This window comes from Lontra canadensis, unplaced genomic scaffold, assembly GCF_010015895.1.
Source record: "Lontra canadensis isolate GAN:19392208 unplaced genomic scaffold, GSC_riverotter_1.0 scaffold156, whole genome shotgun sequence".
In the NCBI taxonomy this organism is placed as follows: Eukaryota; Metazoa; Chordata; class Mammalia; order Carnivora; family Mustelidae; genus Lontra; species Lontra canadensis.
Window position 1 is genome coordinate 1830352 of NW_022631150.1, and position 13654 is coordinate 1844005.

Genomic DNA, 13654 nt, shown 5'->3' on the forward strand with positions numbered 1-13654 from the left:
TCTGTTGATATTACACAGACATTTTCTGGGAACATGGTACCTTCTGAACTGCAAAGTCAGGAGGAATATTTTGTTAATACAGAGGGGAAAAAAGTGCTGGGGGACAAGTGATTTCCAATCAATGAGCCCAAAGCCATTCAGAGAAGCGCACAGGGATGATACAACAGGTTAACAAGACTAAAACCTAGCCAGCTTTGTAGACCAAATGAATATAGTCTCATCCATGCAGAAGTTGTTACATATATGTTTATCTTCTAAAACTAAAATAGAAATCATTTAGGCAGTGCTGAATTTATTATATCATTTTGACATGCTGTATTTTCTCCATGGCTGCTAAATTTCACCTTCTATCATGTGAGGGCCTGTGATTTTTTTTTAAACCAGGTGTGTACTCTCCTTAAGGTTAGTAACCAATGGTTACATGAGGGGAGAGCTCTGCTGTGAAGTTCAGTAACCTAGATTTAAGGACGAGCCCTGCTAATTCTGAGCTTAAAGAACCATAAGCTTAGGCAGTCACTGAAAGTCAATAACCATCTATTGACTGCCTTTAAAAATTTATTTATTTATTTGAGAGGTAGAGGGAGCAGAGGGAGGGTCAGAGGGAGAGAATCATCAAGCAGACTCCTGACTGAGTGGGGAGACCACCTGGGGGCCAGTCCCATGACTCATGAGGTCATGACCTGAGCTGAAACCAAGAGTTGGATGCTTAACCAACTGAGCCATCCAGACGTCCATACTGAGTGCCTTTAAAGGGCCTGAGCTCTGAGCTGGGACTGGGTAGGTGAACAGCAGTCCTTTTTTTTTTTCTCCCTGAGCCTCCTTTTTCTCACCTATACAGTAAGGATAATAATAGTGATTCTCTTCACAAGACTATTGTGAGGATCCAATGAGATGAAGAAGAAAATAAATATACTGTGATGTTTGTGAAAGTGCTTTGCAAACTTTCCAAAGTGTTATAAACATGGGGTGTTCAAGACAAGCTGCTGAAGACAGGAAAACCCTTCAACTCTCCCCAGTGGCTTTCTTATAACTGCTGGCCATCCACTCCAGGAGCATGCCAAATGCTAACAGCATTCCTTTCTTTGATGTCAGATGATATTCATATTTATAAAAGTACTTTTCCATCTCTTTCCTCCTCCTCCCATTTTGCTTTATTCCGTAAACTGTAACATTCCTTAATATCAGTATGGCACTATAATATCAGATGATATAAAGCATTAAATAAGGTACCAATATAAAATTCAAAGCACTGAATAGTCCAGAGGCTCACAGCTTGCAGTTGGTAAGCCCATCTATTTGTAAGGGGTATTTTAAACATTGCCAATGGTGTGGGTTACAGCTGAAGGGGATCTCACCCAGGCACTGGTTGACTACAGGAGGTGGGAATGGTAGAAAGAAGATTGTCCCTCCTCTCTACTCATAGGCTAAGGCCCGCTGCTGCCTCACGTCTGGGAAAGAGTAGTTTATGGGAGTGGACCCATTACTCATGGAACTGAAATTTTCCCTAATTCAGTTCTTCCAGAAATATAGTAGATCTCATGTATTTTTACCTCTCCTCTAATTCCACACTTTATGTATTAGTTGGCAAATTTTGTCTTTATATTTATTCTTGTCAACAGAAGACATTCACTTAGAGTCTGTTATATGCCATACAATATACAAAGCTGTATGGAAAAGTGCAAAACACATAATATGCAAGGTCCTTGCTTTTCAGGAGTTGAGAAAGAAGTAAACCCAGCATTTATGGCAAGACAGCAAGTGTTATTTTAGATTCATTCTTCAACCAATGACACTTTAAAAGGAGGCAACTGCAGCTAAGAGAAATAAATTTCCCAAGATCGTACAGGTAACAAATATCTGAGCTGAGATTGCCCCCGAGTCTGTTTCGTTCTAAAGTCAGTGCCCTTGATCGGGAAGGCAGAAGACACATCACAAAGGAAAGTGAACGCAGACATTAAAGAAAACCTACAAAAAAATAAGTTCTACAAACTCTAGCAACTGTTATGTCCAAGGGAGGCGAAGTATCCAAACTACCTGGCGCGGGATGGGCCTTCACTGAGCGGGTTCTAAAGCAGATCCATGATACTGCCTAGGCAACAGGATGGTAGACACCAGTCAGAAGGCAACTGTGCTGGAACCAAGAGAATAACACTGGGCAATTAAACACGTTAATAAGAATAAAAGCTATAATCCCAGAACACCATTCGTCCTTCCCAATTCAGATGCCTCATCTTTGTGGCCCTCGGACAATGGACATTTTGTAAATTCCTATGATTTTCACAGATCCATCTTCCAGGCAGATCTAAAAGGGAGCAGAGTGCTGCTTCGCTCGTTAGAGTATTGCCAAGTTCATTACACTCAGCATTCATTAAATATCCCTTCTCACATAGCTCTCTATTATGCAAGGTGAATGGAAATCATTTTCCTCCTGACATTTGGTGTTGGTTCCAGTGACATAAGTGGAAAAGTGAATATACTTGGCAATGTTTTCAAACATTTGTTTGGATTTTCTGTTTTTCAGGAGATGTACGACTAAGGGGTCAGACGGGGGCTCCTGCTGAACGCCGTGGCTCCTACCCATTCATTGACTTCCGCCTACTTAACAGTGAGTAATCAAGTGTACCTGGAAAGGAACAAATGTTTCCTTAAAAAAAAAAAAAAAAAATTACTTCCCTCTGAACTTCAAAACCCTCCGAGGTCTGCTTTCCTTCCTCTCTGTCTCCCCTCCCAAATGGAACTTAACCCTTTGTCTTTAGATTTCCTCCCTAGTGACATAATTCTGGCCCTGCCTACCTGCCTGAGCTTTAGTGAGGATCAAATAAGATCAGGTCAGCTTTAAAAATGTAAGTCTTATGTTACCTAACTAGAATTTAAATAAAAATTTGAAAAGAAAAAAACTAAACTTCAATAAAGTGGGAAAAATTAAAATAAAAATGTAAGTCTTAAAAACTGTGAAGCCCTATACAAGGAAGCTTATCCCTTTCATTATCCAGCACATTCTTTCCACCATCATCCCGGACTCAACCAGATGAGATTCTATTTCATTGCTAAAACTGCACAGGGAAACCTATTATGCCTCTGCCCTTAGTAACTATCTGTTGTGTCATTCTCCCTTCTTTATCTAATCGAGGTCCCCGATATCCATTCTCATGTTTCCAGTAATACTCTTCACCATGGCAGGAACCTAGAAGTCTGGACTTGCTGCTTCCTCCATTATGAATACCTCAGACAGTCATTCGTTTCTACCTTTCCCCTTCATATACTTCTCCTTATTTGGAGTTTTTCTCAACCTCCAGTTCATAACTCTGTTAATCTCAAATTCCTTTGGAAACCCAGACCAGTGACTAGTCTCTCCACCTTATTTCATGTCTTCTAACTATCGCAACCATCCAGCACTTTGGACTTAGAGAGGCCGGTGGAGGTAGAAAGTGGATAAATTTCAGTTTGCTCCAAGGTTTTCAGTGTTTGGTTCTCATGTCACTTCCCATCCCTAAATTTTGAAGTGTTGGGTTGCAACCACATGGTATTACTTTCCCTTGGAATAAACAAGTTCAGCGGAAGAGGTAATCCAATTTACCTTAACCCCTAAAAATTACTAAGAGAAGTCAAAACTTGTTATCTTTAGATCCTCAAAAGCTCAGTAGGGGATGGAAATGTTTATGATCTTCTAGCTCATTAAACTTCCCTATCGATGTACAATATCTATTTTCTCAGCTCTTTCTGGGACACAGAGATTTGGAGCAACATTTCCATACTAGAGATAACCACCCCAACACAGTCCCCAAAAATACATTGTAGAAGACACAATTGATTTGCCAAACCAATGCAATATTGGATATATTGGGGGGTATAGTGCAGAGCTCTGATGGTGTCTCTTAAGTTTCCTTATGACCTCCATTAGGCTGTTCCAGCTACCCATGGAAGTCACCCCTTTGACAGTCTCTAGATTATACTGATTTCCAGTTGCCAGGGATATGGTTCCACCAAGCAAGATAGGGATGAGTAAAGGGCATATTTATTTCACTGTCTCACAGACACCAGGGCTCTCCAATGGCTTCACCTACTAAGTGTGAGATGGAGAAAACCCAAAAAGCCTCTCTCAATATTAGATGAGATGTTATATCATGGTTTCCAGTATGGGGCATGGATGAATTAGGAAAATAGGAGAAACTTCTCTTTTTAATTTCAAGGTTCCAAGTGATATAATCTGTTTCTAAATTATGCTACTATTAATAAGCAACATCAGCTAATAGCAGTTATCTTTGTAAGTGGGGTTATGGAGTATTTCATTGTCTACATCATAGGTTTCTGTAACACTTGGATTTTGGGTTTTTTACAATTAGTTTTTTTTAGTTTTATAACATTAAAAAAATGAAAAAATATAAAAAATTTAAACAGAAAACCAATGCAGATAATATTTCACTATATAACAAATCACTTACAAGCAGGTGCCATCCTGTTACCCATCTTCTGTAGGTCCTCTAGAAACTTCCTAGAGCCTGGACTCACCCTGGCCTCCCTCCCTTGGTATGAGATGCTCTCTTCTCCTCCACTCCCATTTCACTCCATCTATTGCTCATGACCCTCCACACATTAAGTGACAGTGTTGGCCCTCCATTTGGAAATCCACTTTCCCCTCTGCTCAACACTCTACTCTAGATAATTCCTTCACTTATGTGTCTTTATCAGTAAAACATGCTAAAGCAATATCAATTTGCCTTCATTGTATTTTGCTTTATGGTGGACTCAATTTCTTTCCTAGATGTATAAAACATATCCCTAAATAGACTACGAGATCTCAAAGAACTGACTTCTCACTTGCATTTGTTACCAATTAGATCAAAAGATCCCCCAAAAAGATTATATTAAATGATTACAACATCTGTCATCACCTATATTTTGCTCAACAACTCAGATAGGACTGAAGCCCTCTGAGATTTTTCCTTCTCTGTGGAAAACAGAATCAGTAACAGGACTGTGGTCACTCTCCAGTTTCTAGATTAGCCTGCAATTACAGCAGCTTGTCACCAGGTAGCAGCAGGTGTGGGTCTATCTGTGTTCCATACAGTGACTTAAGATAGAATATTTAAATAGAGATACTATTTAATTCTCTTTAATGTCATTCATGTTCTTGTTGAGATTTGCCTGCCTGAGTTGTTAACATATGCTTCCTGCCTAAAAGGAAACATTTTAAGTATAATTCTATAAAGATATAAAGATGAACTCCAAAGGAACATTTTAAAACTTTCTTCTAAAACTTTTATTTTTACCAACTGATTCCAGGTCTACATAGTAAGTACTGGACTAGTTTAAAGTGATTTGTTGTATCATTTACCTTCATTGGGGGTCTTTTTTTTTTCAAGTATAGGCAGAGACTGAAGACTTTATTTTCCTCAGGAGCTTGCGGTTTTCCCCACTCTGCCAAGCTAGAATCTGGGTAGGACTTTTTTTAAAAGACCATTTGTAGGAAAAACCAAATCACCAGAGCCTCTCTCCCCTATGTTTGCATCCCAGCTGCTCTTCTTCTAAAACACTTAGTGAAATCCACGTGGCTGCCACTCCCTGTCAAAATGTGGCAGGAAGTTCACCTTCTACCCCCGACTTCAGCATATGTCTTGAATGGCTGGAACATGACTAACAAAAATGTACATTGAATAGTAAGGTCCATTGCACTTCTTCATTGGCCCTCTCAGCTACTGCCCCAATCTGCCATAGCAGAACAAGAAGATGTCAGAATTAGTATCTAAAATATCTTTCTGTCAGAACAAAACTTGTAGACATTAAAACAGATAACTAGAATGAGAATGAGCCAATGAAAACCAATGCAGTAATCTATGCTCCCACTCATCCCTGTCTCATAAATAAGATTTTTTTGGCAAACAGCCATGCCCTTCATTTACATATCATCTACAGCTACTTTCCAAGAAAGACCATATGACCCACAAAGCCAAAAATACTTAACTGTATGACCCTTAACAGAAAAGAGTGACTAATCCTTAAGTCAGTTTTTTAAACGAAGTTAAAAGTTTATGACATCTCCAGAGGTACATTCACCCTGGTCTATTTTCCTTCGTTAATGTCATTTTTTTTTCCCAATCCCCAGCGCCATCACTTTACTTTCAAGAATGGACTCACATTGACTTAATTTACATGAGATAGAAGTGTAAACAGAAAGGGAACTTCCTTGTTCATTCAGATTTTAAATTCCTCAGTTACAATTTCCAACTGAACAAACATTGCTCTGGAAGAGGTATCTCTTTCCCCCTATTTTTTGAAGACATGGTACTACCATGCCTATGTACTTGTCTACATATAAGGGGTCAAATTTGTACCTGTTGTCTAGGCAAACTTATTAATGCCGTTTTCATTCCCTAAGTATTCTGGTTTAGACAATAATTACAAGGCCAATGGTTTTTTAAAGTTTTTCCTACCAAAAAAATTTACTTCAAGACAACACCTCATAAATGTCACTTTCAATCCAGGAATAAAGATCTGAAATCCTCCTCATAAGAGACGCATCCATACCCATGCATTTCTTTACTGAGAAATATGTCAGATAAAGTTACCTGTTGACAGCCAGTTTCATTTACTGTTTATATTTTATATAACTTAGAAAAGAGGCATTTGTGTGAATTTTGAGAAGCTTCTCTAGATAAGAAGCAGAAAAAATGTAGCTTCAACACCATTGTGTGGGCTCAGGAATCATAGACCTTTAAAGAGGATTATCCTTATGCCTAAGCATGGAGGGGCAGAGGAGAGGGAGAGAAAAGAATGACAATTATTTTTATTCTGTGTGAGATACGAAAACGGAGACCCAGAGGAGGGCAGGAGGATTGGGAATGTAAGGACTCAGTTATCCCAATGCCACCGTCCTACAAATTTATGACATTCCCTAACTCTGGAGGGAAACGAGAGAAGAGAAAACGGAGACAACGTTCTGAGAAATGTGTGGCCACAGAGGCAAAAATGTCGCATAAGCGATCACAGTTTTCTCCAAAACAGGTGGCTACAGTGCCCTTGTACCTCTGTCTCCTGGTTTAATGTAATCAGTAGGCTGAGTAGATAATGACTAGGTGGAGATGTTCCCATGGCAACCATTTCAGAGCAACACAATGACTTCCACACTCGAGTGGCAAAGGAAATGACATACAAAGCAAACATTCCCAGCAACTGTGGAACTTGAAGGAACGAGGCGGCTTCAGCTGGAAGTTTTAGGGAGGCACGTTTCAGCTGCCTCAGAGAGCCTGGAGCCCCAGAGCAGCCATGGTCTTTGCAGGAGGAGGAGGTTAATTGGCTCTTTGGCTTTTCCTGTTGGCTAATTTGCTAATCTTGATCTTTAAAGTTCTATTCCTCCAGATCTGCTTCTCAAGGCAGGGCCGTTTTAACTCCACAAGTGTGGTAATTTTAATAGAGCTACAAAAAGATTTTCCTTTGCTCATTATTGTTGAAATAGAACTAATAAATACTATTTATTCATATATATGAAAAATATGTGTTTTATATATTATAATTATATTACATAATGCATATTTATACATATCTATTATACATACATATACATTAGGCATACATTTATTCATATAATATATATATCATATACATAATTAGACAAAATTAGACAAATATTTTATGTAAATATATATTATATAAATATAAAACAATATATAAATATATAATGTGATTAATATATAAATATACAATTAAATATATATATTATTATATATTATTATGGAGAAGAAGTGACCCAGAGTTTCAAAGACTTTTTTAAAAGCTGCCATCAAAGGGTGCCCTGGTGGCTCAGGCAGTTAAGTGTCTGCCTTTGGCTGAGGTCATGATCCCAGTGTCCTGGAATCCAGCCCTGTAGGTTCCCTGCTCAGCGGGGAGTCTTCCTCTTCCTCTCCCTCTTCTCCTTCCCCCAGCTGGTGCTCTCACTCTCTCTCTCTCTCAAATAAATAAAATCTTTAAAAATAAATGAATAAAAAAATAAAAACTGACATCTAAAACATTACACCCCGCAGAAATATAAAATACGTTCACAGAAGAACCATCAACAAAAGCTACCCAGCATATTACAAACCATCTGGTACTAAGGGATGCCCCCCTCCTAAAGAGGGACAATTTGCTTACAAACTCAGTTTTCTAAGAAAGAATTCCTAGCAGATGGTGACAGCCTTTCAGTCATCTTCTTAAAGGTGACTCTTAATGTTACCTATGAGAATCACACGAAATGTAAAGGGCTTAAATTAAAATGTTCCAGGGTGAGATGTTTTTGAGGGTATAAACTCGCAACTAGTAGATAGATAAGTTCGGGAAATCCAAAGCACAACACAGTGATTATAGTCAGCAGTACTGCATTATACACTTCAAAGTTGTTAGGAGACTACATCTTAATTATTCTCACCACAATAATTAAATGGTAATTATATGACCTAACAGAGGTGTTAGCTAACACTGTGGGAATCATACAACAATATATAAATGTATCAAATCAAACACCTTATACACTTAAACTTACACAATATTACATGTCAATTATGTCTCAACTAAAAAAGAAAGAGAAAATAAAACATCCTTTAAAAAATGTTACAGGATGTTTGGGAAGAAGTCATGTTCAAAAGAGGATATCCAGTACTCCCCCGGAAGTTCAGGCTCCCAGCCCCATGCTCTACAAGCAGAGAAGGGAGATGTCGGCTGGGAAAACTCAGACTTCTTGTGAGCGCCAGAGTAACACTCCAAAATTTCAAAGTTCAATAGCTGTCTAGAAGAACTACAAGAACTCCTAGAAGAAAGACAAGACAAGACTCTGACTGTGGTCGTGGTTCCTTTCTAACTCACGTGGGTCATGCTCCATGATGTACACCCAGGGTCTGTGGCTATAAGCTCCCCAGGTCTCCACATGCAGAAATGCCAGACCAGTAGGATGGTTAGCCACCGAAATGCCACTGCATTGTGGAAGACACAACTGATGTCGGCCTCACTGTTTTACTCACTCCCTGTCACTACTCACCAGTGACCGTTGACGGAGTACCTCCTGATGTAGGCAGTGAGCCAGGTGCTAGAGATACAAAGATAAATGAGACACAGCCAGTCTTTGAGCAACTTATAGAGACATAAACCTGTACATTCTGATGTGTTCTGATACATTTAATAATACATGCATGTATACTAAAAGTATACATAGTATGAGAAATATGTTTGTGTATACAGGATTCAGAGGAGAGCATGATTAACTTTGGGGAAGGGAAGAGTTAACTCAGTCTTGGGAAAATAGGGAAGGCGTTCTGGAGGAATTAAAGCAGGAACAGCTTTAGAGCAACAATGAAGTGAAGGAGGACTGCACACTAAGGCCAGCATTTTTACAGCCATTCTGAAATGTGCTTCAAGACCTAAGGAACCAGGAAGGAGTCATCAATAATTCTACTCAACTAGATGTAAATTTATTGGAAGATGAGGTATTCAAGTAGGAGCCAAACAAAGAAGTCAGGAGAGATCATTCAATGTACCTGACTTTCTGGGGAAATCCACAATGAAATAGAAAGTTTTTGCCTTCTAAAGCTAAAACTGAAACTAGCCACTGCCTTTTGTTAACCTGGCTGACATTGTTTAATAGATTTATTATTTTGTATATGATTGATAAAAAATGGAAAATCAAAATAGGGAGCCCAGTATTTCCTCTGGGTTGTCATTCATTCATTCAACAAATAGAACATCTACTTTATGCAAAGCTGGCCATGAAGCCAAGGTGCCCTGAGCCACACCGGTAACCACACAGCTGGGATAGCTCCTGTCTCAGACAGCCGTGGGACTGGAGTCTGCCAAAGACCCTGCAATACCTGAACAATTCCTTTCAAGTCAACAAGGACTGTGGATAGCAGGGTGGCACTTACTACATCCTATACCTAGGCTGAGGATTCTGAGTGCTCAAAAGGAAACTTATAGATATTCCCTTACCCTTAAAGACCTCACTACATGGGCAAGACGCACATACGTTAAATGATACAAGGAGTAAACAAGAACATAAGCGATCTAGTTCTAAAAGAATTGACAGAGACAACTAATCAGAGACAAAAGAAGGCAGAGATTACTGATGTGTTCTGAGCAGGAAAAGCGGGCTTATGGTCTTGTGCTGAACCCTCAGAGATAAAATAGAGTGTCCTCTAGTCAAGGAATTGCCTAAAAGTGAGATTGAGCTGACATATGGGAGACATTAAGTCATTAAGTGGGAGAAGATCCAGAAAGTAGTAAAGTATGTTGACGAAAGGCTTAGAATGCCAAGATAAAGAACTTGAACTTGACTCATTAAGCAAGGAAGGTCACCAGAGAATTTTGAGAAAAACATAGACAGCATAAAATAGCATTTAAGAAAATTAACTAACACTCCTATGTAGGAGGGGCAGACTCAGTACATCATGAGAAACGTGATCAGGCCGCAGACTATGGCAGAAGTAGAAAGAAGGTCTAAATCCAGAGACGACACGGAGACAAGGAGATAAAACTTGATAATACTGAATGCTGGGAAATCCTGGGGTGGATCTGGTCACCTGAAGAACTAGAGATGAGATCAACCATGAACAAAGTTGGAGGGTGAGTTGGGAGAAGACAGTGAGCTCAGGGACAGGTTGTTTGCAAGGATGAAAGGGAAATGTCCTAGAGAGAGTTGCAATTAAGCGACTGCGGTGCAGGTCAGAAAGGCCTGATCTGGAAGTTCCACTTGGGAATCATGATCCTCCATGAGCCATAGGACCAGAACAGGTATCACCAAACCAACAACTTCATTCCAGGGACCCTATAATTGTAGTGTCTAATAAGCTTGATTTAGAAGTGTAAGACTACCAATAATAAAACCCACAAAGAAGTCTTACCAGCCATTTATTTTCCTCTGTGAGAAACTAGACACCACAATTCAGACACTGCCCTACCTCGCACCATGGATTCTAGTCAGTACAAACACATTTGTTTATGTCAGAGCCCAGTGGGTTTGCGAACTCACTTAAATGTAGCACAGAGAAATGACCATTTTCTACTGCAGCACTTCTGTGAGTAAAACCCTGACTTCCTCAGTCTTTCTGGTATAGCGGCTTCTTTGGATTTATAGAGACAGTAAAATCAAGAGGGAAGCAGGAGTAAATTAAGTTTCTTTTGACTGAAGTTATCCTATGAGTCACTCAGTTAGAATGAGTTGTTTGTTAAACAAAATTAAATTCAACCTCCCACCCAGAAGGAAGCACAAGCCTATCTCTTGTGACTTCATTAATAAACAAAATGAGGGGTTATGTCGTGTCACTGCTACCCTACTTTCAAAGTCTTACAAGATTTAAATGACTTGCCAAGGGTCCGTATTTAACGCTACATGTGAAAAAAGAGAAAGTGTTCCAGCCTCAGAATCTTTTGTGTGTTTCCGAACTGAGATCTCAGGGTTCCCACACAAGCTCAGGAAGATGGTTTTCTTTATTAACTAGCAAACCAAATTGCCTTGGGTCACCTGGGTGGTTCATTACTCATGAGTAACCTAAGAAGGGAGGACAACAATTACTGAGGAGAGTCCCCAAGGGAACACAGCCAGTGCAGCGGCACCTAACACGAGCCACCACCACACCTTTGAGATGGGAGGTGCTCCATTCCAGGGTGAGGCTGAAGGAGGCCAAGTGGAGGTCCCTCTTGGGGGAGGTCAGAGGTTTCCTGAAGGCCGAGAAGCACAGGAGGGCTGCTGCAAACACCAGAAATAGCCAAGGTCCTGCCCACCTAACCACAGGCTGCTTCTTTGCCTGGCCCACCATCGTTGTCCAGCCCAGAGCCCCACCACACACACCACACACCCACTGCTAAGTGTGCGCTCTAAACCATGCTTAACGGAGGAAGTGGGCAGAAAGACAAAGAGCTTTGAAGTCAGACCTGGCTTTGAATCCTACTTCTCTTGTGAGTGTGGGAAAAGTGCCCAAACTACTCACTGTCCACACCTGTGGAAGGAGATGGTAACATCAGCCTCACTGGGTTGAGGGGAGAGGTAGATGAGATCAGTGTGTCCAGCAGCCTGTCTTGCTTATAATAGGTCCGCCGTAGATGTAGTTGAATTTTGGATGTATCTTCTTCCTCCACTGAATACACCACCCACCAAACCCAGCCACTTGTTCTCCTAAGTATCTATTCACCACTCAAGCTCTCTCCCAGCATCATGACCTTTGCAAAGCCTGCTTGGACCCTTCCAGGGGACTGATGACTCATTCCCTCCTCTGTGCTCCCACCACATCTCCAAGAAAAATCCACCACCCTGTAACTGCAAACTTTTTTGAACCTGAATCTTTGGAGAGTATATTTCAAAACGCCCCAGGCTACCTGAATCAGCAAGCCTGGCTCTGGACCTTCCATGAGTATTAGGAAACCACTGATAGAGGTCAATTATGCCACACACATAGTATAGCAAATAGTAATAGTAATAATAATAATAATAATAATAATGTGTGTGGAGCTCTTAGGTTCTAGACCCTGCTTTACATGCTTTGCACAAGATTAATGCATCTAATCCCAACCAGATCCCTAGGAATTAGGCACTACTATTTCAGACAAGGAAACTAAGGCCCAAAGAAAAGAAACTCACCCAAGAAATAACTTGTAAGCTGAAGTTCAAAGCCCAAAAATCCAATACCAAAGCACAAGCTCTTCATGTCAGTGTACTATAATTCCTTCTTAGATATGAATTTTAATGGTCAAAGGCAATACATGTATGCAATACATTCCTTTTCTGTGTTGCATATATAATTATTCATATGAAATATTTTTCGTACATTATAATAGTCATTTTCTTTTTCTAGTACATTTAGACTCTCTCCTTTTTGGTACAAAAATGCCTCAATATCTTTGAACAAATATTTCTATAACTTAGTGAGAAGATATATAATCACACATCAAAACACTAGATTTGGCAACTTCTCAGCTATATATTCCTACTGCTCTGGCAGAAGATGCCAAACGACAAGTCGCCTGTTTCATTATCTGAGCTTGTATTCTTTGATAAGAAGGAGAAGGGTGTGGTGGTGACCACGGAGGACACTTGCATGCCTTCCCTAAAACAGAAGGAAATGGAATTACTATTGTGACAAAGTCAGATTTGAGGCTGCCGCCGGTTGCTTTAATTTTTCTCAAGGGGGAGTTGGTTATTTCCTGTCACGCAAACTGTACATAACTGAAAGAAAGTTTCTCAAAACGTTGATAATATGTTAAATGAAAAGAAGCAGGATCTTAAGGATGTCGGTTATGTTTTTTAGAATACACTAATGTTTTAACAGGTGTGGTTTCAAGGTGATTATTATTTCTTTCTTCCTGATATTCTATTTTTTTCTGCCATAAGATGTATCCCTCTTATAATCAGAACAAAGGGGATTTTATTAAAAAGAAAAAGCAATATCAATCCAAAGTGGAATTTTTTTTCTAAATAAGGTAATACCAAGATGCAAAAAATGAAGCTGCAGCCATGGGCCAGAAAACTTTATTTGCTAAGCCACCTTGGAAAGATTATTGGAAATTATGAAGCTAGGTACTTCTAAAAGCTATGTATGATACCTCACAATAATGCGTTGTCATTTCAAGAGGAAATTTATTCCAAAAAGCATGAAATCCAAGTTCTAATTCATGTTCAAACAGCACTTTACATTTGACA

At 39.7% G+C, this 13654-nt stretch overlaps 1 protein-coding gene across 3 annotated transcripts in view; it reads left to right on the forward strand.

The window, feature by feature from the left end:
* PDE7B (phosphodiesterase 7B) overlaps positions 1–13654 on the forward strand; it is a 307284-nt gene that overhangs the window by 232263 nt on the left and 61367 nt on the right. For all 3 annotated transcript variants that reach the window (XM_032844823.1, XM_032844824.1, XM_032844825.1), the window contains one exon: positions 2522–2605. In XM_032844823.1, the coding sequence (XP_032700714.1) occupies positions 2522–2605 (84 nt within the window). The remainder of the gene's footprint in view (positions 1–2521; positions 2606–13654) is intronic.